Genomic DNA, 24,848 nt, shown 5'->3' on the forward strand with positions numbered 1-24,848 from the left:
AGGGCAGCACTATACAATGTAACATAGGCACACAGTTTAAACAGTGCATATCAAGACTTGGGTTTCTTTATTAAAGTGGATTGTTATGTGAGATCTAAAACCATGCTTCTAGACCACCCCTAGGAGTGAAACCTGTAACAACCAGGTAGCACCAAAAGTCTGTCTTAAAAATAAAACAAGACATGAGTAATAAGAAAAGAGGAACTCGTGGTGTACATATTTTTCATTTACACTTCCCGTTATACATTTTTAATTTTCTGGGTTGGAATTCCCCTGTTACATGCATTTTTTCTAAGCTTTGGATGCTCTAAACAAATGCTGTCACAAAGCTATTCTTTGGAATCAACCAGACAAGTGACAATTTGCTAAAACCTTGAGACACAAATGGCAGTTGATCATAATTAGCTTCAGGTCAAGCTACTTATTTTGGATATTTAGTGTATATTTTCCAGAAACCACAGGCGATGGGGAAAACTGTAATTATATCCTTAACATTCAGATAAACATTGTAATTATTTTTTCTCAATTACCAGTCTCTGGTGTCTACTTCAACAACCACATGTTTTGTCTGTTTATTAGCATACAAATACAATAGCCAGATCTTTTAAACATGTTATTTTCAAGATATATAACAGACCTTATAAATTAAGGCTTTATAGAGAAGCTATCACTTTGCTCCCTTAAGTGAAACTTTACTTAAAGAGCTAGTTCGGTTTTCTTATGTAATGGAAGTGATGCTTATTATGTTTACCCTTTTTTGTCAGTGGAGTCTACAGTTTCATTGGGACAACAATACAAAATAAATGTAAACAAGAGACAAATCAGAATCCAGCGGGTTCGTTTTATTTGGTTTGATTGACAGCTGCTTGCAAAAACACAGAAAATACAAAGTGAAGATGCCGGTTTAGCCGACAGCAGAGAGGTTTCAACGACTGGCCAGTAGCATGCAGATGGCTTCATATTTGGAAAAACAGTTAAAAGCAAGATACAAATATATATAAGGAAAGCTGTCAAATGTAATCTGGAGGGATTTAGGCGCTCTCTTTGCCCAGGGTGTGTTTGTCGAACAGATACTCGGCCAGGCCGTTCTGAGGAGCCCCCATGCGGCGCAGGTTGGTCACCCAATCTCCCAGCTCCTTGATGGACTTCACCTGCTCGTCCAGGTAGTGTGTCTCGATGAAATCACACAGCTGAAAGAGAGAGGGATATCAAATTAGAGCTGAAAAACGTAATTATTTAGAGTGAAAAAAAAGCACTTGAATATACACATGTGGTTCGTATTCAAGTACAACGTAAGCAAAGGTTACACAGGAGTTGAATTGACAATTTTACTAAGGATATTATTATGAAGTTGAATCTATCAGTGATGATTTTGTAACAGTTTCAGTTGTATTGCTCCAGGGTACAGTTGCTTTTAAACACCTCAGCCCTCCTGGGTAAAACGCTAATATATATAGCAGTCCATATAGCAGTCAAGGTGCTTTGCAAACATAAAGGCACAATTGAATACTCACATGTGGGTCATTATGATCAGAGCAGAGCTTGTGCAAGTCCAGCAGAGACTGATTCACGTTCTTCTCGAGCTGCAGGGCACATTCAAGGGCCTCCACTCCGCTGCCCCACTCATCCCTGTCTGGCTTCTGCAACACAGCAGGTCAGGGAAACAGAGACACTTATTAATGAGGCAGAACGATCCGACCCAGACAGAGAGCCCTCTAAACGCTTCAGAGTCGGTTTAACGTTTAACTAGTGGCGTTTGTGTGTCACTGAAAGATAAGGGGCTGAGCACACTTGCACCCTTTATATATTTTTGACCTTACCCTCCCAACATGTGCTGTGATCGCCCAGAGCGGGAAATAACAGTGTTTCAGTAAAAAAAAAAAAAGGGATTTACTTGCAACAGAAACACATACAAACAATAATGAGCTCATACCTTGACATCCTGGAGGAAGATCCTCCCCCCCCTCTGGTTCTGCAGTTTCATCAGCTTCTCAGCATGCTCGCGCTCCTCCTCAGACTGATGACGGAAGAACTTGCTAAAGTTGTTCAATGCCTGGTCATCCCGGTCGAAGAAGTATCCCTGTAAGGTGAAAATACCAGAATGTTGGTAATCAAGAATCAAAAGCACAAAGCTGCCATGACAAGAGCTAAGGGCTAACTCTTGCTGTGCAGGCAGAGTTGAATATGCTTCAAATCCATTATAAAAGAGGATTTCAACAGTAGCTCCTTTCTGACCCAGTATCATTGTGGAAATAAATCTGTTCATGGATGTTTCAGTCCTATCTCGAATGACGTCCGTCTTAAGATACAATGCTCCTAAACACTGTTTCGTTTAATTAAATACACAACTACTATTAATAATATTTGATAAAATGTTCATCATTTGTTTTAATCAGTGAGCCATTGATTATTGCTAAAACGATGCAAGCTCATAAACACATGGCAAAGAACATATAAAGCGTTCAGAACCATCTCAACTACACATTTATATGTATTCAACATACACCGGATAAAGCCTTTCTGAAAAGTAGTGGACAATGTTTAACATTTTAAAATTGTACATATATTAAAAAGGTATACAAATCCCTTTTTATAAACAACAGAGTGGGATGGACATGCTGTGCTTAGAGAGAAGCATGTTTTCTACGGTCAGGCGCTGCACCCTGTGACCCGTCTCTGTACATAATCTCAAAAAGGAACTTCTTCAACCTTTGTTTTATTACTCAGTCACAGATCATTGATTCACAGCAGTTCAAACTAACACCTAAAAGCTCGCTGCCATGATCTAAACATCATTTTGTTCATGAAATGGCTGCTTTGAGGGTGGCTTTTATTTATCACGACAGTTGGCTGCCTGACTATCTTCACACAACATTTAAGCACACCCAGCTCAGCAGTTATATAACCACCATATTGAAAGGAATCAGAATCACTTCTTGAGAATAAATAACTAGTATAAGCAGTTACCCTTATGCAACCGTCACCCTGGGTTTTCCACTTATCTTTATCCACACATCTGCTCTCGAATGCCTATAGTTTGTTGTTACACTTTTTGTAATCACCAATGAACTCTCACCATGGACATGTAGACATAGGAGGCATACAGCTCCAGGTTGATCTGCCTGTTGACGGCCGCCTCGCAGTCCTGGTGGAAGTTCTGTCTCACTTGGGAACTCATGGTACTGAAACAGAAAACAAAATCCTTACTAGACAAACATGACTCCAAATTACACAACTCATATGTGGGTGTCAAACTGCATGTTGGATACAATTATATGAGATGGTATTCTTTATTGACAACATGTGGTTGGAGCTTCTCAAATGTGAGGCTTTGATGAATGATTCTGTTTAATGATGTTGTAATTATAAGTCAGACGAAGAAATTAAGTGCTTTGTATTTGCATGTTTAATTGAATTGGTTGATGATAAATGTCTGAGTGTGGGTTGCTGTGAAACAACACTCTTCACTGCAGAAATAGACACTGAAGCCCAATCCCAAACCACACTGTTTTTTACTAGACAGAGGTATGATCCTAAGTAAAACAAATATGAGGTTATCATGAAGTTGTTAACATCGCAATTTATCGGTGGATGTTTGCTGGAACAAAACTTGTAAACAGCGTGTTTCCTGAAGGACACACACACAGCGTTGAGTCAGCACCGATGCAGACTCGCTGTTTGAGGGCACTCCCCCTCCCCCCTCGTTGGTTTGTAACAGCACTTAATGTGGCGGACGCTCCGCTCGAACGCGCAAAGGGAGGGGTAGTGTAGTTTGGCAATCGATGGGCCCTACCTTCATCAGAGGTATAATCTAAATGTTACATCACTATCACGAGGTTTGGCACAAACCCATTTTGTTATATAAGGCAGATCTTATCTGTTACAAGATTTTTAAAGATTATATTGGCCAGCTTTAACTAGGGCTCGGCAATATAATATATCGATTTATTGTGACAAGTAATTGTGTCAGATGTTATGGTGCTATTTTACGTCTCAAGACTGCGTTACAGTAAAGTGATGCATTTTTCTGAATTTACCAGGTTGTTCTATAGTCAAATGTGTCCATATCTAGGCATTTGATCACGACAATAATAGATTTTATTTTACCCAGCCCTGGCTTCAACACAAGGTTACAATTTCGTCAAACAACGCATAAGAGCACGACCTAGGAACATGTTGAAGTTTTTACGGTTTAAATATACAACAAAGCAGTGCTTATTGGGCGGATGTTGTTGTGTGTTATGCCGGAAGAGATGACGCAGGCCCCGTTAGCTCTCCCTCCGAGAGCTAACAGGGACCACACCGAGATCAACAACCGCAGCCGTAACCTTACTCCTCCAATCTGCTAACAAACATGACGTGAAAGCCGTCGACGACAAACAAATACACACTGATAAAAACATTAAAATGAATTCTTACCAAGTCTCAGTGTCAGGTATTCGTGGGAAGATGTCGAGAAGCGCGTTAGCAAAACAAACAGTTAGCTAGCTAGCTTAACGTGTTCGGGATAAAGTAAGATTGATAGCTGAGGTTTTGCGTTTTTTAAATTAAATTAGATGTGGTCGATGATGGTCTGGGTGATCAAAAGGATTGTAGGGTGTCGAAGACAGCTGAAAGGTTGCCGTTCAAGCACTGTTGAAGCAGGTAACCTTCACTGTCCGCTAACGAGAGGACCGACTGATAACTAGACCGTGGACTGGTTCTTTTTATACATCCATGGGTGGGGAGCGTAACGTCACTGCCTGGAAAAGGGAGGGGCTGCACCACCAACGCTCCTCCCTTCCGTTTAAGTCCCGCCCTTCTACTTCCGCCCCATGGGACCTTATTTCGGAAAAATTATTTATTGAATTCAATGGGGAGAGAAAGATTATCTTTCGATCCCGTTTGAATTGTACCACGAATTACTAATATGATGTTTGTCGATCTTAAAAAATCATTTCTGAGGCTGGGAAAAGGAGTCTTTTTTATTATGGTCCTTGGTCTTGGAATGACCTTCAATCACGCCTCAAACTGACGCACTTGTCTCAATAGCATGTTTTAAATTGAAGTTGTCTGAAGTCCTTACCACCAGCTGCTCTTGCAGTAATAAGTAGTGCACCTTTCTTACTGTCCTAATGTGCACAATGTAGTGACTGCTTTTTCGTCTTTTGTTTTCTTAGTTATGTTCTCTGTATTTTATATAATAATAATAAATTAATAATTCCTTACATTTATTATAGCGCTTTTTCCAGTGCTCAAAGCGCTTTACAAATACACATCACACACATATTTTACATACATGCAATGGTCACTGTGGACAATACCCACAGGAGCAAGTTCAGGTGAAGTGTCTTGCCCAAGGACACAACGGCTTTACAGACGCAGCAGCGGTGGGTTTCACCCCTTGATCTGATGATCATTGCACAGCACACTGCTCCACACCGTCCATCTTCACGCCTCGAGGCTCTTTTACAAGTACACATTAGTATCATACATGTACTGTGGACAACACACACAGGAGCAACTCCGGGTGAAGTGTCTTGCCCAAGGACACAACGGCCTGACGCAGTGGGCGCAGGAGTGGGTTTCGAACTGGAGTTCCCCAGCACCCCCCCTTGATCTGATGATCAGATGCACAGACCACTGCGCCACCCGTCCCTTTATATGTTTGTGTTATGTGTTATGTGTAACGTTGCTGCCTTTTCCTCCACTAACTATAAGATTTATAAGATAAGATCACTTTAACAATATGCCTGTGTGCTTTGTACCAGGTTGTAATCATACCAGCAATGGGTCTTGCTCGTTCTTTCGCTTCCCGTCTGATGAAAGGACCAGCTGTGACTGGCTGGATCAAGTTAGCTACCTAGCTAGTAGCAAGTACGTTAGTTAGCATTACAGCCTTCTTAACCTTGTCATTTGTATTAGCCTTAACATGAAGTAACATTAAGTTGAAGAGTTTTGAAGACTTTGAAGAGTACTGTCACACCGGTAAGAAGATCATTCTATAATACACCGTTTAAGCCCGGATGCCCCCGAGGGAGACATGCTAACGCTACATTAGCATCGGCGATCTTTTATTACTTCATGCTATCTGCACAAATAGTTAACATTGAACATTAAAAAGATCAGGCAGTTCAGGGAGAATCGAAGGAAGGCAGGCAGGCAGCTTTGCATGACATTCTTCTGGACGTGTTTTATTGTGGTGATAGTGAGGGTAGTCAATCCCTTGTTTTGCAAGACAGTAGTGACGGCCATCTTGGTGACGTGTGTTGTTGTGCGAAACCAGAGGTGTAGTTCATTGAGCGGTTTCACACAAAAAGAGTCTTACTTCACAGTTTTATGGCAAAACTTTTTTTTTTAACTTGCAAAATTATCTTTTAAATTGACAAACATCATTTGTGTAATTCGTGGCACAATTCAAACGGGATCAAAAGATAACGTTTCTCTCGCCATTGACTTCAAGGTCCCATGGAGGTCCACCAGAAAGGGAGGGACTTCGCCTCTCTATAGGCCTATATATGAGGCCCAATCCTAAAGCAACTGCTCCTGTATCAGATGCACTATTTGATGCCACCAATCGAGACAGTAAACATAGAAAGTATTTCAAATAGACCGTCTTTTTATTATTTAACTGGAATACATTTACATTTTAAATTATTAATATATACACAACATTTGTTCACAAATTACAGACCTTTTTAAGTCAACTTTTCTCTGCACACTTACTCAAGAACATTAAAAAACAACTATATGAGTACAGAGACATTACCCTATCTGAATTGATTGAAGAATGAAAGTCCACATCAATATAAACAGTTCAACAACATTATGTACGACCAGCTACTTCATCAAATGTCTCGGCTGTAGAGCCTCAGACAGGTCTTTCAGCTCCTCAAGTGCATCCATCATCAGTCCCAGGTTTTTAACTAAAGCAACTGACGTCAGCTTTGCACGCATCTATCATTTGAGGAACGGTTCACATCTACACTTGCCGATGTGAGGTGATGATAGAGTGCAGCATACATTGTCCAAACAGCGTAACTTACTGTCCTAAAAGATGAAGCCACCCACCTTATCCCGAGGACACGACCAATCTTCCTCAAGCATACACCTACTTCAGAGACTGCAGCATAAGCTCTTAAGTTCTTTGGTGACTGATGATAGAGACATTATAACTTGTCAATAAAAGCTGTGAAGTGGTTGGTTTCGGTGCAGTGCTTGACTGCATCTGACACAGACAACTCCAACCTATGGTTTAGACAATGCCAGCCTATGAGGCCTGGGTACTTACTTCTCAGTTTTGTGTAGATGTCATTCTTTCTGCCTACCATTAGGGAGGCTCCATCTGAGCAGAATCCCACCAGACATTCTTTCAGAAAACCATCATCAAGACCATATTTCTGTAGACAGTTCAGTAGTTGACTAATGATTCCATATGCGGTTGTACTCTCTAGCTCGAGAAGATCGAGGAAGAAGGTCACTGGCTCTGAGCTATCAACTGACGTTCTTAGGTACACAATAAGACAATACTTCTTGCTTAATGATGTGCTTTCATCCACAAGAACAGTTAGCTTTGGTCGAGTCACTTTGATACTTGCCAATAGGGCTTCCCTAATTTATTTTGATATAAAATGTACAATGTCTGTACATGTAACATTTGAGTGCAGTACGCGGCCAACATTTACACCATTTATCATTTGTAGTTCTATTAGTCCAGGATGGCCGGTTATTTTTTGCAATGTAGTATGCTGTTCTAAAGACATTATGGATGGAAGCCAACATTTATTTTTGAGTTTTTAGAAAGCTTGATTTTCAAGCTTCTTCATTTTGTCTTTTTACTATGTCCTGTGCTAATTTGTGACTCTGTGAGACACTATGTTAATTTATTTTCTTTCTCAAATATTTCATTTGCTTGTCATTTCTGTTGCCATATGGGCCTACCCTACAGTTCTGCCATTCAGTAGAGAATGAGTACCTCTGTTTCCCTGTTCTCATTGCCCCAAGGGATCCCGCTTCCCTGCATGATTTGCATCCTATTTTTGTATTGCCAACTATTATAAATTGATATTTCTGTGTAAAATATTCAAATTGACTTTGATTCCAGCAGTCAGGCAAGTTGTCAGCCTTTCCTACACTGCTTCCCTGCTCTGCTCCTCTGTCCTCCTCAGGCTGCTCTGCTCTGCTCTCCTCAAACTGCTCTGCTCCTCTGTCCTCCTCAGGCTGCTCTGCTCTCCTCTCCTCAGCCTGCTCTGCTCCTCTGTCCTCCTCAGCCTGCTCTACTCCTCTCCTCAAGTTCCTCCACTCCCTTCCCTTTTTTACGCTGCTCTGATCCTCTCTCTTTTACAAGCTGCTCTGCTCGCCCATCACCTGCCTTGTTCTGCTCAACTCTGCTTTTCAATGTAGCATAATGAACAAAGGAACTTACTGGTGAATAAATAAAAGATACAAATGGCTTTGACACGCCTAGCTAAGCAGCAGTGATGTCTTGCATACCTTTTGAAGAAGTCTGTAAGTTTCCTCCTTTTTGCTTCACTCATTTCTGCATCATGCCTCTCTTTAACCTCTGAAACTTTAAAAGGGAAAGGAAATAAATATATGCATATCTCAGCTTTATGCACACACATACATAGCATCAGGATGGGGCCAGTTATTTCATGAGAGGGACACAAAGAAGCGGGTTGAATTGACAAAGACAGTATATATAAAGTATTTTTTTTAAATAAACATATAATACAGTAATTGGTATTTGTTTTTGTAAAGGTATTTGTTTTGGTAATTTGAAGTTACAGTCCTGTGTTTCAGTAGTTTTTTTCATTTAGAGTATTTGTTTTAGTAACTTTAAGAGACAATTTAATTAAAAAACATAAACGGTATTTGCTTTTATAAGGTAATGAACAGTTTAATCTCCACTGTACATCCGGGTCTCTGATTTGATATAGTTCCAATAAATCATAATATTGTAACCTTTTTTTTGCCCCCCCCCCCACCCTGCATAGCATGGTTTAGGAAACGGGCGCTCTGCACTGAGGAGCCACAGCAGAGTCCCGCGGGAGGTGCTGCAGTGTAGCTCACGAGCGGAGCAGAAACACTGTACGTTCACACCGACAAACTATAGCTGGTCGCAGAGATCTGCTATTCTAAAATAAATTCAACATCGACCACTGGCTGGTGTCTTTCTCTTAGTTTAAGAAACGCTTGATTTGATCAAAAGTGAGTCAAACAAAAACGTTTTTTAACTTAATGGTAGTCAAACGTAAAAGCAGAATATCAGAGCAATTCATGTTAAGAAACGTGTCAGCTTATTACCTATTTTTCTCCACACTTTTTCCCGGATTCACCTGCCACTCTGCTGGCTGTCTGTGTGACTGACGGAAGAGACTGTGTGGTCGCTGATCATCAAAGTAGATTTGAAGAAAATAAAGAAAGGGGAACCACGAAAAATCGTCACGTCATCTTATTTATGTTCCCTACTGCTAGAAAGAGTGTTTTATTGATTTTTCGAATTATTAAGAACTTTAAATATATAGAAAGACAACATGTATATATTTTTTGTGTAAACATAATATACGCATGCTGCATACATTGTTAAAAATATGGGAGGGTGATGACGTCAGAGCATTTTCCTATGTGCCGGGGCGCGTCTAGCTCCAGACAGCTCGGGCTGTGACCACAATCTGATCAGCTAACTTTCAGACAGGTTTTTATATGGATCAGGACAGAAATAGAGTGAATCTTTTTTCCTAAACTTTCAGAATCTCTTTACACAGAGGGGACACATGTTTATGTATAAAATACATGAACAAGTGAAATTCCTGCTATATCAAAATGTTGCTCAAGAAAAAGTACAGAAGTATTAGCATCAAATTGTACTTAAAGTACCAGTACTCGTTAAGCAGATTGGCCCTTTTTAGAATAATATATAATATGTTTTGATTCTAAATATTGATGCATTAAAGTGTAATCAAAGCTGGTAAAGATGCAGCTTATTTTAGTTACTTTACTGCAAGAATTTACTCCAGGTGTAACTAAAGTCTTATTTAAGTCTTGATTATATTTCACATTATAACTCCAAATCTGCAATGTAACTAAAAGTATTAAATAAATGTAGTGCTGTAAAAGTATACGAATAAAAGAGTACAAAGTAGCAACAAAATTGAAATACTAAAGTAAAGTACCTCAAAATGTAATGTACTTACACCACTGGAGAATATATTCACTAAACTGGTTGTGGCTCGAGTGTACTTTGTACATCTACTTTGCCCCATTTACGTTCTACTGCATAGAATTATCCACTAAATGATATTACATTTACAAAACATAGTAACCCTTAATGTGTTAGGTTACAACAAATGTTTAACCTAATCATTTTAATGTTGCACAACAATATGTTTGCATGTTTTCTAATTGTTGAAACTGTATTGCTGCATTGTCTGTTGCTGTGCTTGAATTAATTAATTACTTAAAAAGCTGTTGTTTCAAATAATAAAGCAACACAGTAAAGCTTTGAATTCTTATAGCTTATGATTGAGAATAGATAAAAGATCACTTAAAAAAATCCAAATATAGTTTATATCAAAGCAGAGGACTAACAAACACCCTCTATCATCATACTTTAAATCAATCAATCAATCAATCAATCAATCAATCAATCAATCAATCAATCAATCAATCAATCAATGTTTATTTATATAGCCCAATATCACAAATGTTACATTTGTCTCAGTGGTCTTCACAGTTTATACAGAATATCAGTATGACAATACGACACCCTCTGTCCTTAGACCCTCACATCGTACAAGGAAAAACTTCCAAAGAAAACCCAGTTTAAAGGGAAAAATGGGAGAAACCTCAGGGAGAGCAACAGAGGAGGGATCCCTCTCCCAGGACGGACAGACGTGGAATAGATGCCGTGTGTAAATTGAAAAGATAATACATTTGCAACATAGGTAGTCCAAATGTTTGGAAATGCATGTGTGTATAATAGGAAGATGAATCCACGAGGATATCCATCCAGGACCACAGCCACGACTCAAGATCCAGCGCTCGCGATCCAGGACACAGGACCGCAGGATCATCCATGACTCCGGATCCCAGCGTATATAGACACCAAAAAGAAAGACATTTGGGGAAGCTGGGTTAATCGGAACATGAGAGTACACAGGTATAGACAGAGAGAAGGAAGAAGTAAGATGTCCCCCGACAAACTAAGCCTATATCAGCAAAACTAGGGGCTGAATCTAATCAGCCCTAACTATAAGCTTTATCAAAAAGGAAGGTCTTAAGCGCACCTGACATATGAACCTGACATAGAGCCACCTGACTCAGCTTTGAACACATAACATGACTCAGGACTTTTGAAATCTTAAAAAGTATGTGATTAAGTAACAGACATTTAGTCACATACCAGGATATGACTAATTGTCTTATTGGGCCACACAGTGTCAGTTGGCAAAGTTCATGGTGAAACATGGTCAACAGTTTAAGATTATAAACCTGAATAAATGTACGTCTTCCCCTGGATCACAGGTCTTCTGTGGCAGTTGGTTTGTGTGAGCTGATGAATTGTTACTATCTTTGGCAAACACCTATAAACTAAAACATTTGGTTTCAGTGATGCGCAGACAAAGTGGCGAGCTACATAATAATAAATAAATAAAATATATAGTAAACTGGAGAAAAATATGTAAAGGTTCCCTATTATACTGTTTTTCATCAATATATTATAGGTCTCAGATATATACAAACATGTTTCTGAAGTGTTTGGCTCAAAATACAAAACAGATCATGCATTGTAGCATCCCATAATCCCCTCTGTTTCAGCCCTGTTTCAAAAGTGCTGATTCTCTGTCTGTTACTTTAGATGAAAATAAGGAGCCACTCCGGACGCCCTTTTCGAGATATTTGGTTAAAAATAACACAATGTTGCTCTAGGACAGGGGTGTCAAACTCAAGGCCCAGGGGCCAAATCCTGCCCGTGACTTAATTTTCTGTGGCCCCACAAGAGCTTGCAAAGAATATTATGTTTATTATACGGTTACATGATGATTTACAGAAGCACGTTGCCCATAAACTATCCCACAATGCATTTTCTAAATATGCATTTCTTCTCAGAATTTGACTTTTTTTCTTAGAATGTGCCCTTTTCTCAGAATTTGACTTTGTTTTCAAAATGTTACTTTCTTTTTAAATGTCACTTCTTCTTTTTTTATTTGGACCTTTTTTCCAGAATTTGGCTTTTCTTTTTAAATCATTTTGTGACATTCTCACTGAAGAGACTTATTTGCCCCAGACTTCTGCTTTTAATTATGAAGTTATTACCCTATCTGATAATAATCCAATGCAGAGGCAATAATGTAATATAATACATCATTTTATATATATATTTATATATGTATTTTTTTTATATAGCCTTAACCGGCCAAATCTGATCAGCTAATTTTCAGACAGGTTTTTATATAAATGGATCAGGATAAAAAGTGAGCAAATCGTTTTTCCTGAAACTTTCAGAATCTCTTTACACAGAGGGGACACATGTATGTATAAAATACATCAAACAGTAGATTTTGCATAATAGGTGACCTTTAAGTATGAAAAGGTCCCATGTCATGCTTTTCTGGTTATTACCCGTCCCCTTGTGTGTTATGAAGATTTTTATGCCTGTAAATGGTCTGCAGTCAAAAACCCTCAAAGTACACTCTGTAGCGAGTAAAACTCTAACACAGAAAATACCTGTCGATGCTGCCAGGGCCGGCTGTAGACAATGTGCTGCCCTAGGCGGGATTTTAGCTGGCGCCCCAGCCAGAGAATCGTACAATAGAAAAGATAAAGATCAATAGAGTATCCAAGGAATACATAATAGAATGCGGGATGGACGTCACATCCTCTAGTGGGGTCCGGGGGTATGCCCCCCCGGGAATAAATGTTTGAACATTGAATGTTTGAGCATTGAAATAACATGCTTCAATCTGGTGCACTTTGAGCAGAATTACTATTAGATCTAGGGGTACAACTCTAAACACCCATATGAAAAAGATCGGTTTACATTGTATTAATCAAATAAGTATGTGACCATTAGGGGTCGACCGATTATCGGGGCCGATATTCTGCATTTGACCGATTATCGGTATCTGCCTTTTTTTTATCAAATTGCCGATAAAACTTTGGCTATGATGCGGCCGTTTCTCTGGCTGCAGTCACCACTCTGTGTACACGAGCAATGTCCTGCCCACAGCGCTATCTGATAGGCTATTACTGAAGTGTCAATCAATAATGAAAGATTTTCCGGGCGGAAGCCAGCCAGAGAGGCGGGACTTTCTCAGATTACAGGCAGGTGCGAAAGAACGCAGACACAGACAGGGGCTGCGAGTGGAGCCTCGCAGTTTTTCAGGTTGATATGTGAAGCTCATTAGCTAGCCAACATGTATCTAGCAAATCTTTAGCAAAATATTAGAAGTGAGGCTACTAGACTAACGTTAGGTCTACTGTAATAGCCTCACTTTTAATAGTTTGGAAAACATTAGCTAGCACTAGTGTTTTGCAGTTGCTAGCAGCTTATTGGGATTTTATGAGATAGACAGGCATTGTTTTGATATAATAAATTAAGCATTATTGTTAGTTAAGCATGTCAGCCTGCAGCCCCACTTCTTGTCTCTCTCTCTAACTCATTGCAGATGGCTGCACTAAAGAAAAGGGCACAGAGAGGAAACCAGTTGTAAGATGTTTAAAAGTTCATTAAACATAATATATGTTTAAATGCATTTCAAAGAAGTTGTGTTGGGGTTTGTGTTATTCTACATGTTGACTTGATTTTCTGATTTTACTGCAAATGTATATTGGTTCCAAATATCGGTTAGGCCTATCAGTCTCCTTGATTACTAATAATCAGTATCAGCCTTGAAAAAGCCATATCGGTCGATCCATAGTGAACATAACCAATACAAATAAATGTAACTTATTTTATTTTTGTTGTTCTTTCATATCTTATTTGACCTATTGACATTTATTTATTTGTGCATATTTTTTAATCTCTCCAATTTAAAACGATATTTTTGGTTTACTGTCCTATAGTATATGGAATGATTTCTAACCGGTTTATCCCAATAATTATAAAGGAGTGCCTTGGAAATATGTGTTTACATAAATTGTGATCAAACCGTTTGAGACCCACTGAGATAACTTAGACTAAAGTGAACTATCTAAATACTCAAGAGTCCTTTACCTCACTGAGCCTCTCAGTCTGACTGGAGAGGACTCTCCCTCCACATTATTGTAGAAACATCTTCTTATATCCAGAGCAACCCAGTCTCACAAAAAAACGTGTAATAACTACGTTGGTCCACAACGTAGGACGTAGTATTTCTACAAAAACGCCTCTGAAATTGTAAGATCCCTACGTTTTTTTTCACCATTCATTCCAATGGCTGGCGTCTATGTCACGTGATCTTCACATGGCCGAACTTCGTTTTATTCTCGGTGTAAAATGCCTATTTAAAGTTACTTTGGCCATTAAAATGCGTTTTGATGTCATTTGACGCGAGAAATATGAGTTGACTTGTTATTTCAGATTATGTGTGCAGTGGATGTACATGATCTTTAGTTTGCTAGTTATTACGAAGATTACTTCAGGAAATGGTGTCTATACAACGTTGTCATTGTTACCAAGGTGGTTGCTAGGGACGCTGCAATCGATATTATTTCTGTTATGTTGTGTAACTGTTTAATGGTGTTATCTTTATTGTACCCCCTTCCCCGTCAAAGTATAGTGTTGGTCGACAGCGCAAACGTATTAGTTTAACAAAATCCGCATCTAATATGGTGCAGAAATGTTATTTCCCCCTGTGCAATTCCAGTCTCACATCTCACAGCACATCGTCATTAACAAATACTGGAAACAGACCGAAAACACTTTATTCCGAGTGTGCTTGCTTTTCTCTTTGAAAGTCATCACATAACGGCATTGTAATACACGGTTCGGCTGCATTACATATTACATATCTGCTGTAGTTCTCTATTTATAGAGCCCTGATGAGAAGACTTCTAGACAAACATGAGGAACTGCCGCCAACACTGGAAACGTGACGTGGATCATAAATATATCAACAATTAAACAACATCTTACATTTATTTTCACACAATACGTCTCCTTGCAGTATCAACACTAATTCGGCTGACTTTTATATTTGATCCAATTGGTATATAGGCTGTATTTACACCATAAAGGTGCACAGCTGATATAAAGGGTGTAGTGGAATTTTTTATTATATCCTTATATGCTTAAACCAAATACATCTCATTTCCTGAGATGTGCTGTTTTCTTCTATCTTCTATTTGGGTTTATTCCCAAGCGCTTCAAGGCCAAAGAGCTGATTTGGCTACTGGGTTGAGACTCACACAAAGTCACACAAGAACTTCCCTACTCTGGGAACCGTTATGCTATCTACAGCTCAAGGACAGATGTCTAATAACAATGTGACCGTGTGAAGACAGATTTCTAACCTTCTCACTCTTATGTATATAAGCTTTGCTACCATATTGTATGGCGCACACTCACCCAGACTATTCTATGCTCTGTGAGACCTGTGTCTATTTTTATTGTATCTTATGTATTTGAAGCTTCAAATAAATAACCAGAAAGACAGCTCTGTCTGATTCACCATTTATTTGTTTTGATCACTTTGACTTGTACTCTCCACAGTGTTGGGTCCTAGATTTTCATAACAAGGGACACCTAGTGGTTAAAGCATGTTATTGAATTTCATTATTTTTATTATTAGATATTAATAGAATCCCTATAAAGTATGTTCATTACTCGTTATTCTCTACTAATAGTTAATTAAAGACTGTATATAATGACTATTTTGCACATCCCTTTCAAGATTTTCTAAGGTTTATTGACATATCATATAGGCCTACACAACTATGGTGTAGTTATGCAATGAATGAAAAACTTGGGTCGCAGGTTCCTCAACAGTGCATTACAAGACATCTATCAATATTTGTGCATACTTCCAGCAATGTTAACTATGTTGAAGCACTTATTTTAACTGATATTATACATATGTATTATACTCTTATAAGATGTATGTAGATAGTATAAGAAATGTGCAGAAGAATATTTCACATATTGAAAGATGTCTTGTGATGCACTGTTGAGGAATCTGTGACCAAAGTTTTTCATCTCCGAGACCTTGTCAGGTATTGAACAATCAATAAATAAAGAACACAGAATTATTAAATATAAAACACAGAATCTGTGTGATTATACTAAATGATTTACAAATAAACACCACTGCATATTTACAACTATACACATGCTGATGTAACGCAAATGTTTCCAACTTGGGATTGTAGTGGAAACTTCTGTGTAGCAATGTTTGAGGAGTCACCGACTCAGGAAGGAGACAAGGTAGAGCAGGAGTTTTGATGTCAGAGCACTGATGATTTATTAAGAGGTACGGCCGGAGAATTCACATCACAAGTCACAGCAGTCACGGTCTGACTGCACGGGTGGTTGCCACGTCAATTCTGGAGCGCCTCTCTCTTGTCAGCCCATTTAACTGGTTTCAGAGAGAGTCGTCAACATGTTTAGATAAGATAGCTTTAGACAGTTTGGGCACACTGAGTTACCTGCGTCCGCCACTTATGGCCTCGAATATGTCATACCCTGGAGTCCACAAACAACAAAGAAGGAAGTGTCCCAGTGCACCCACAACAAAGACCATCTGTGACCTAGTATTGACCGGTCACAGAATGGGAACAATAACATTATTGGCTGAAGCAGCCTGTGTCCTTAAAAGACAACAATAACATTATTGGCTGAAGCAGCCTGTGTCCTTAAAGGACATAAATAGACGTCAAGGTTGGTCCTGTATGTCACATCTAGGAGTCTGAGATAATTATTTCCCTAACAGTTCCTCTCTTTTTATCATTTATGATAACCTAAAACATTAGTCTAATAATAATTTGGTCAATAATTAACTCAATAGGCGTCTCTAGATTCGAGTGTGGTCTCACCTTACATTAATTACATCACAAAGTAGAATACGATTGAAACATTCAATCACAATGATTGATACAGCCAATCATAATAGGATAAATCATCTCTCATCAGTGTTTGATCATCTTTTGTCAAAAGCATAATAATGAACACACATAATAACACAGATGCATAAATAGCAAAAATACTTGTTTTAAACTAATATATTTTATCATTTACAATTAGTTAATTTCATTTATCAAACTATAAAATCAAAACCAGCTTGCCGCTTTAAAGATTTACTCCAAGGCAATCACTAGTCAAAAGCATTTTAAAACTTAGGATCGAAAGAGATCCAGCTAAAAATTCACAGTTAGGGTATAAAATTCACAATGGTGATTTGATCAATCTGTAATCTGCAAAAGTGCAGTGTCCTCAGTTTTAGAATTACTTTTACTTAAATACGCTTTAGTCAAGAGTAAGGCACTTAGTCAAATCAATACATTAATTTCAGTCAAGTACATTGTTCAAAATCTGAAAAGGAAAAGTTAGGCAAATATTCAAAGACTTTTGTAAAAACCTGGAAAGGAAGGATTAAACGTTCTTAAAACTTGAATTATTACATTTGTGAATGCTACCACTGATCTGTACCAAATTAAGTCTATCAATTATTTCTATTAGCCATACTTACCTGAGCATCTACTTATGGTACTTGGAAAGGATTCTTCTGTGTTTATCTAATGTTGAATATAGAATATCAATTTCTTTAAATTATACTTCTCTAATTTGAGGATCAAATATGCTACATAATTGTTATATGAAATATTATAAATATTTGTTTTGGGCCAAAACTGAAAGTAATCCAGTACTTGAAACATCATTGTAGGTCTGTCTGTGTATGGATAATACATTAAAGAGTAGTGTTGTTAAGCCTGATTGCTGGACGATTAAGGATATTAACATTATCTGTGATAATAGTAGAAATAGCTTACTATTCAATCTGAAAATATTAATTAATTAATTTAGTTCAGTGCGAAAGTGTAATCTGATCCGGCAACAATATATTAATCACCACTATTCAACACATGTCTGGTCATTGGAAATATAAAGACAGTCATTAGTTGTACATCTGTAAACATCCAAGATATAAAATCAATTCAAAGTTCATCTTTGTACGGGAGCTGGAAAAACGTCCTTCAGTCTTTCTGACTCGTTCTCCTCCTTTCTTTATGACAACGAGTGTCTGGTGTGTAAAGGCATCCTGATACTGTAGATTAGCACTGAGGTGCTGATTGGCTCAAACTCTTCGTCATCAGAGCGCCATATTTTAAACCCCCCCAATTGCTCTGCTTTTGTGTGGCTCATCAGTGAGCACTGTAGTTGATCCCCCCAGTGAAACGGAGGCTCATCCGCCTGCATTCCTTCTGCTGCTTGAGAGTAGTGCCAGACAAAACTGCGTATTCCAAGTGGCGCATCCAGGTCTCCCCCCATGATGGGAGAGGTTAGGAAAACATCTTGTATGAAGCCTCTGAAGTCCTCGCTCGTCCCGCAGGGTTGTCTGCCTGAGCCCGCCGAGCAGAAAGGTGAAGAAGCATCCCATCTCCTCAGATAGTTGAAGATTAGAATCCTCTCATCTCGAACGACCTCGTGCCTCCTTGCCCGTGGCTGGGGGTGCTCTCTGCAGCCGGAGAGTGTGACCCTCTCTCTCTGACCCTTGGCCTTCAGAGCTGTCCTAGTTATTGGGTTAACACTTGATAGGGATGTTTTCCTGAGTGCAAACACCTCAAAGTAATGGATTAGCACATTATCATTTTAATTACAAAAATAGGATAGGCCCCTCAGAATTATTTGGGAGCCTTCCCGACACATGCATAAATGTAATGTTTGTGTTAGTCATTTAACATGCAAGAATCATATACTCATCAGTCCAAAGCAGAGAAATGTTATTGTAATTTAAAGGTGAGCTAGTCCCTGTGGATATAACCCTTTCTCAATTATTCTAAATGTTATATTAATTCACCATTTGATAAAATATTAGTTTATCAGAAATATATATTTTCTCCTCTTCCATAAAACAGGTTTGAGAAATAAATGTTCCATTATAAAATTAATTACTCAATATAATTGACTCTTCCCTCCCTTTTCTTACATATGTCACATATGAAATAATAACTTAGGAGTCTATTTAAGCATGGTGTAATCTATTACTTGAGAAGACTCAGTATCACCTGTGTGCAGCTTGCAACAAAAACAATTGTGAGAAACATAATATTATGCAGGAAATGCATACCTTTGTTGAAAAACAAAGCATCTGATTTGGGAGGAAAAGCTTCATCCCCCCTAACATCTGAGTTATTACTGATGGCATAGCATAGCATGAATGGAATGTGGTGGCTGAGGGTGTTATTACTGAGAAATGTCAAACAAATTCAAAACCTTCGATTTGAAAACAGGTTTGCATTCCTCCACTTAAGGTGACGTTATCATTGGAAACAATAAAAGCTAATTGTTTTGATGTAGAATCTGTCAATTGAATCGTTAGAGCAGAACAGAATGGTCGTATTGTAGCCTGCGTACCGTGCAGCCTTTAGTTTTACCAGGTGCAAACATGGTCATATAATGTGAATACATGTAGAACTAAGAGGCCCCTGATATTAGGCCTATTTTAAAAATAGTAGGGGCTTTTAACAGCTTGCCAACTTTACAGGCATCCTCTGCATAGCAGTGTGAATAGCCTTAAAAAAAAAACACTCTGCGGTAACGAGAGTCATATTTCTGAACCAAATGCCCTAAGTTAAGCCGTTAGTCCCATCTGACTGACCCAAGGGTTTGGTGCTGGTGTGACCGGGAGGTTTCCAGGTGTTCAAAGCAGATGTCAAGCTTTCAGTTCATGGCTTGGTGGGGGGAGTGGCCCACGTGAGACAGTATCAACGGCTGTAATGTTCAGTTTGAGGAGCATTGTCTCTGGGAGCAGGGAATGGTGTCCTTTCAGGTAGAGCAGCCATAGCATCTCTGTGACTGCACTCAGCCGGGCGGTAGCAGGGTAGAACTGGGTGACTCTTGAAGCCGTCCAAGGCCATAGACCAAAATGGAACCACGTACCAACAAAAGGGACACAAGGTCATCAATGTCTCTTTTTACCATTGGCCTAATTGCACAATAAATGAGTGGGAAAAAATGTGGAAGACTAATCCATCATGTGAAATGTTGAGTTAATCTAAATAATTACTTATGGGTTGAAATCAAATTAACATTAACATTTAGAACTAAAGTCAGTCAAAATTGGACTTGCACGGATCAGAATCTAAGCAATACACCATTTTCCCAGCTCTGTAATGAAAAGGATAACAAGATTAGGTATACAGGAGTGTTCAAAACACCCAAACATGCACACTTATCTTATTCTAGTAGAGATTAGAGGACAAGGTCTAATGTTGTGAACAAAAATGATCAAGTCAAAGTTATTTTATTTATTCTAATGTTATGTACCACATTTAATTTAATAATTAATCTTGAATTACTAATAACTTTAAAGAAGGCAACAATTTACAATTTGGATAAAGTGAAAACTCATCCTGTGTGTGGGTGTGTGTGTGTGTGTGTGTGTGTGTGTGTGTGTGTGTGTGTGTGTGTGTGTGTGTGTGTGTGTGTGTGTGTGTGTGTGTGTGTGTGTGTGTGTGTGTGTGTGTGTGTGTGTGTGTGTGTGTGTGTGTGTGTGTGTGTGTGTGTGTGTGTGTGTGTGTGAGTGTGTGTGTGTGTGTGTGTTTGTCTTCCCAAGGTTTAAAACATTTGGGACAGCACAGCAGTGAGAATGTTATGAGAACCAATATGTTGTTTACACTAACCTCGAAGGAAGCTAGACTGGAACACTTTAAATAAATCAAAACGCTTGCAATACATTTAACATTTAGCTCGAGCTGGGTTCAATACTTTTCTTTATGGTATTTAAAATTGGGCTGGAGTAGAACCCCTGGATTTGGCTTGCAACACAAAGTGATACTGATCTCTTTTGGACTTTGGAAATGTTATGATTCAAAGTGTGGGCCTGTGAAAGATGCCCTTGGAAAACAACATCTATTTTTTAACTGTAACTACTTATTTTAAAGAGATTGCAACATTATACTTTTTAAAGTATTGCTCAATTAATTTAACACATTTTATTATGCACACAATAAAAAACTTCAACGAATATATTTATCCTGGCTTAACCAGCAACCTTCACTCTGTTGTTCATAAGCTCGGTTTCAGAAAACTTGTCAGTAGTTTAACAACTATTTTAATTTTTAGTAATGTCTATGGAGACCAATTGGTTGATACGAGAAATAATTTGAAGCAGTTTAATAAAGAATGTTAGACTATTTTTAAAACTGTAATTGAACTTCAACTTATATTAATTATCTGATTCCAGTGGCCAGTTGGAACAGACAATCAATAAAGTTTCCATTTTGCAGCAACAGCACAAAAGGTTTCAACAACAATTAATGAAACAAATAATACAACATTGACCTACAAAAACAGATTTTGCAATCCTGATCTCCTCAGGCAGCTCTCTGAGGGTCTTGGGGCACAGGACGGGGCATAGGGTTTATACAAGGTCACAAACATATCTTAACATATCAGCAATACCATTTAAGAATGGATTCTTAAAGCAATATAATCTTCTTTTCTTCTTACACCTACAGCGCACACCCTGAACAGTGTGCTTCTTGTTTACATTTTCCTCTGCACACTGAGAGGCAGGACATAAAAACACTCTTTTTCCTATTTATTTTCATTTTGCAGCACATTTATACGACCAGAATTTTGCTTTACATCTTTATATTATTTATTTTTCTCAAGTCATTTACTTTTGGTGAGATAACTAAAGTCTAGTTCATTTTACCCTGGCTGTGGACTGATTCATTACCCATTTTGTTTATGGTTAGTTATAAAATCAACACTGCAATTTGGACAAACAAACATGTACTCTCAACAAATACCAGCGTCCCAGCAAAACTGACTCTGCTCAATTTAGTCCGAATTTAGGAGTTTTCAGAGGGGGCAGAAAATGTATATGGGGCACCTGCGCGCGCCCCATCCTTGTACAAGTTGCTAAGATCGTATCGTCCAAAAGCAATAGCTAGGCTGAAGTCGAATAGTCCATTTAGCTTAGGAACCTTCCTAAAGGAGTGAAATGACCCGGAAGTCCCTCAGTGGCAGCCATGATAAGTGCCGTTCGAATACTCTAGAATGATGAGAATGATAGGAAAGGAGGTTTCAAACTTCCTTTATAACCTCCTTTAGCTTAGGAACCACTGGACTTCCCTAACCGGCAGGAGAAGCGAAAATGCTGCCCCACAATGCCTTGCAGCCGCAGCATTTGCCGTCACTCAACAGTCGGCCGTTCACGGAAAAAAACGATTATGACGGAGAAATTATATCATGAAAGTTACGGTGCTTATTAAGCTTTTTAAAACATAGGTGGTAAGTTGCCAAAGTGCTTTGTTTTGAACGTTCATCAGTATTATAATCAAAGAGAGAAATATGAACCTTAGTTTTTACTGAAATGATCAAATAAAGTCAACATTTCAGTCTTCACTGAGCTGTGTGGGGTTTGTTCAACTTTTAAAAGATGTTTGAATGGTGATATACACAGTGATAGATGTTAAGGACTAACGTTTATAATAAATACATCTGTATTGATTTTAAGATCTTTAGTTCATACAATCATACGTATTGGGATCATTTGTATTAATGTGGACCGGAGGGAGAGGGTGACGAGCAGTTTCACTTTCCTTTTTTATTTCAATTCCAACTTTGGTCCTGAAGAATATGTTTCTCTGTTGTCCACGTTCATAAAGCAAAGCAGCAGCATCAGAGCACGGTGCAGAGTCTCTAGATGAGTTTACAGTAGTCCCTCGTTCTTATTAAACATCCATGTTGTCGTCCGCTGTATAGAAAATTGTGGTTTCCATAGTTTCCCCACAGCAGCAGACGCACACAATGACGTCCGCTGGCGCATCATAAAGACGTCGGATAGTGAAAGTGCATTCGGATTCTCTAAAGTACCGCAGTCTCTTCTCCTAAGTCCTTTTAAATTCTGCTATCCACTATCCCTTAACCCCGTGACGTTTCACTCAGAGGTCAAGGAATAGACGATAGGGTTAGAACTTAGGAGCTGATTTTTAAACTATCCGACTGCAGCCCTAGTGTATGCCTCCCGGACCGCCACCGACTTGCTCCAACCAGCTGGGTAGAGCGCCGTGACGCGTCACAGCACTACACGCACCTCGTGATTGTCCCAATTTTTAGCCAGTAATGTAGGAGGAAATTGTTTACAAATCGCGAGGGCTTTTAACCTATCCTCTTGCAACACTACCCATTTCCTGATAGCGCTATTTTCCCCCGACCAAGGGAAACATAGACTTTTCTTCTTTTCTGCCCTTTCTCTCCCAAGAACAGCAGCTCAACAGTAGTCCTACTCGACCAGCTCTATACACCTGACGCCGTGTTAAACACAGTGTCGTTCTACACTTCCTATCACTGCCCACCTGTGATCAATTAGCCTATAATTTAGTGTATGCCTCCCGGACCGCCACCGACTTGCTCCAACCAGCTGGGTAGAGCGCCGTGACGCGTCACAGCACTACACGCACCTCGTGATTGTCCCAATTTTTAGCCAGTAATGTAGGAGGAAATTGTTTACAAATCGCGAGGGCTTTTAAACCATCCCGTTTTTTAATGGGATGGTGGTGACGTGAGTGAAAGATATAGACAAGACTGTGATTTTAGGCTGAGGTGTATCTCTAAGCTGCTTATATTAAACCGACTGCTTTGGACCGCTAAAAACCCCAGAATTCGGCGATTTGTTCAATATAAATCTCTACATTGCTGTTATACAGAAATTCCACTTTGCTGAGGTGTGTCTTTAAGGCCATTCTCTAAACATGAGTAACCAAAACGAAACACAACTACTCAGTTTCACAGGTAATTTTAGGACACCGTAAATCACAGATTCTGGCAAGGCAATGTTCAAACGTAGATTTGAAAATCACTTACCAGCTCTGCCGATTTGTTGGTGTCCTTTTTGTTCGCGACGCCAATTTGTAGTGGAAACTTCTGTGTAGCAATGTTTGAGGAGTCACCGACTCAGGAAGGAGACAAGGTAGAGCAGGAGTTTTGATGTCAGAGCACTGATGATTTATTAAGAGGTACGGCCGGAGAATTCACATCACAAGTCACAGCAGTCATCACGGTCTGACTGCACGGGTGGTTGCCACGTCAATTCTGGAGCGCCTCTCTCTTGTCAGCCCATTTAACTGGTTTCAGAGAGAGTCGTCAACATGTTTAGATAAGATAGCTTTAGACAGTTTGGGCACACTGAGTTACCTGCGTCCGCCACTTATGGCCTCGAATATGTCATACCCTGGAGTCCACAAACAACAAAGAAGGAAGTGTCCCAGTGCACCCACAACAAAGACCATCTGTGACCTAGTATTGACCGGTCACAGAATGGGAACAATAACATTATTGGCTGAAGCAGCCTGTGTCCTTAAAAGACAACAATAACATTATTGGCTGAAGCAGCCTGTGTCCTTAAAGGACATAAATAGACGTCAAGGTTGGTCCTGTATGTCACATCTAGGAGTCTGAGATAATTATTTCCCTAACAGGGATCAAATAAAGTATATCTTATCTTAAGATGGTCGATGGCTACTGCCATATTTGCACAATGTGCCTCTGAACCTTGATAAGTGCATGTTTCGGGCTCATCAATGAACAACAGGAGGGGTCACAGACATAAGACCAGCTGTTAAATAAAGCTCTTCTGACCTTAGCTGGCATGTGGGTATATATATTAATGCTGCCCATTATGGGCACCAGCAATTTTCACCCATTTATTAATTATATGTTT

The 24,848-nt window shown here is 39.1% G+C and overlaps 1 protein-coding gene and 1 long non-coding RNA gene across 3 annotated transcripts; both read right to left on the minus strand.

Moving 5' to 3' along the window:
* Positions 1–821: 821 nt before the first annotated feature.
* Positions 822–9,360, minus strand: LOC117466794 (ferritin, heavy subunit). 2 transcript variants are annotated; one of them, XM_034110252.1, is made up of 6 exons: positions 9,286–9,360; positions 8,473–8,548; positions 3,077–3,182; positions 1,934–2,080; positions 1,515–1,640; positions 822–1,190 (listed from the first exon to the last, which is right to left on the minus strand). In XM_034110252.1, exons 2-6 carry the CDS (start codon positions 8,514–8,516, stop codon positions 1,032–1,034), a joined length of 582 nt encoding a protein of 193 aa, XP_033966143.1. In that variant the 5' UTR covers positions 8,517–8,548; positions 9,286–9,360; the 3' UTR covers positions 822–1,031. The 2 variants fall into 2 exon arrangements, with proteins under 2 accessions (XP_033966143.1, XP_033966152.1); XM_034110261.2 differs by lacking the exons at positions 8,473–8,548; positions 9,286–9,360 and adding an exon at positions 4,420–4,697.
* A 7,036-nt stretch (positions 9,361–16,396) lies between these two features.
* On the minus strand, positions 16,397–24,600 carry LOC139435815 (uncharacterized). The gene is made up of 2 exons (XR_011645009.1): positions 23,993–24,600; positions 16,397–18,736 (listed from the first exon to the last, which is right to left on the minus strand). It is a non-coding gene; the product is annotated as an uncharacterized lncRNA (long non-coding RNA).
* Positions 24,601–24,848: the final 248 nt, after the last annotated feature.

Source organism: Pseudochaenichthys georgianus, chromosome 3, assembly GCF_902827115.2.
Source record: "Pseudochaenichthys georgianus chromosome 3, fPseGeo1.2, whole genome shotgun sequence".
Lineage (NCBI taxonomy): Eukaryota > Metazoa > Chordata > Actinopteri > Perciformes > Channichthyidae > Pseudochaenichthys > Pseudochaenichthys georgianus.

Bases quoted from the DNA above. Each gene is read 5' to 3' on its own strand.
- LOC117466794 (XM_034110252.1), bottom strand. From the start codon at position 8,516: ATGAGTGAAGCAAAAAGGAGGAAACTTACAGACTTCTTCAAAAG. The intron at 2,081-3,076 runs GTGAGAGTTCAT...TTCACCTTACAG, and splicing joins CCTATGTCTACATGTCCATG to GGATACTTCTTCGACCGGGA. The intron at 1,641-1,933 runs GTATGAGCTCAT...GCTGTGTTGCAG, and splicing joins TCTTCCTCCAGGATGTCAAG to AAGCCAGACAGGGATGAGTG.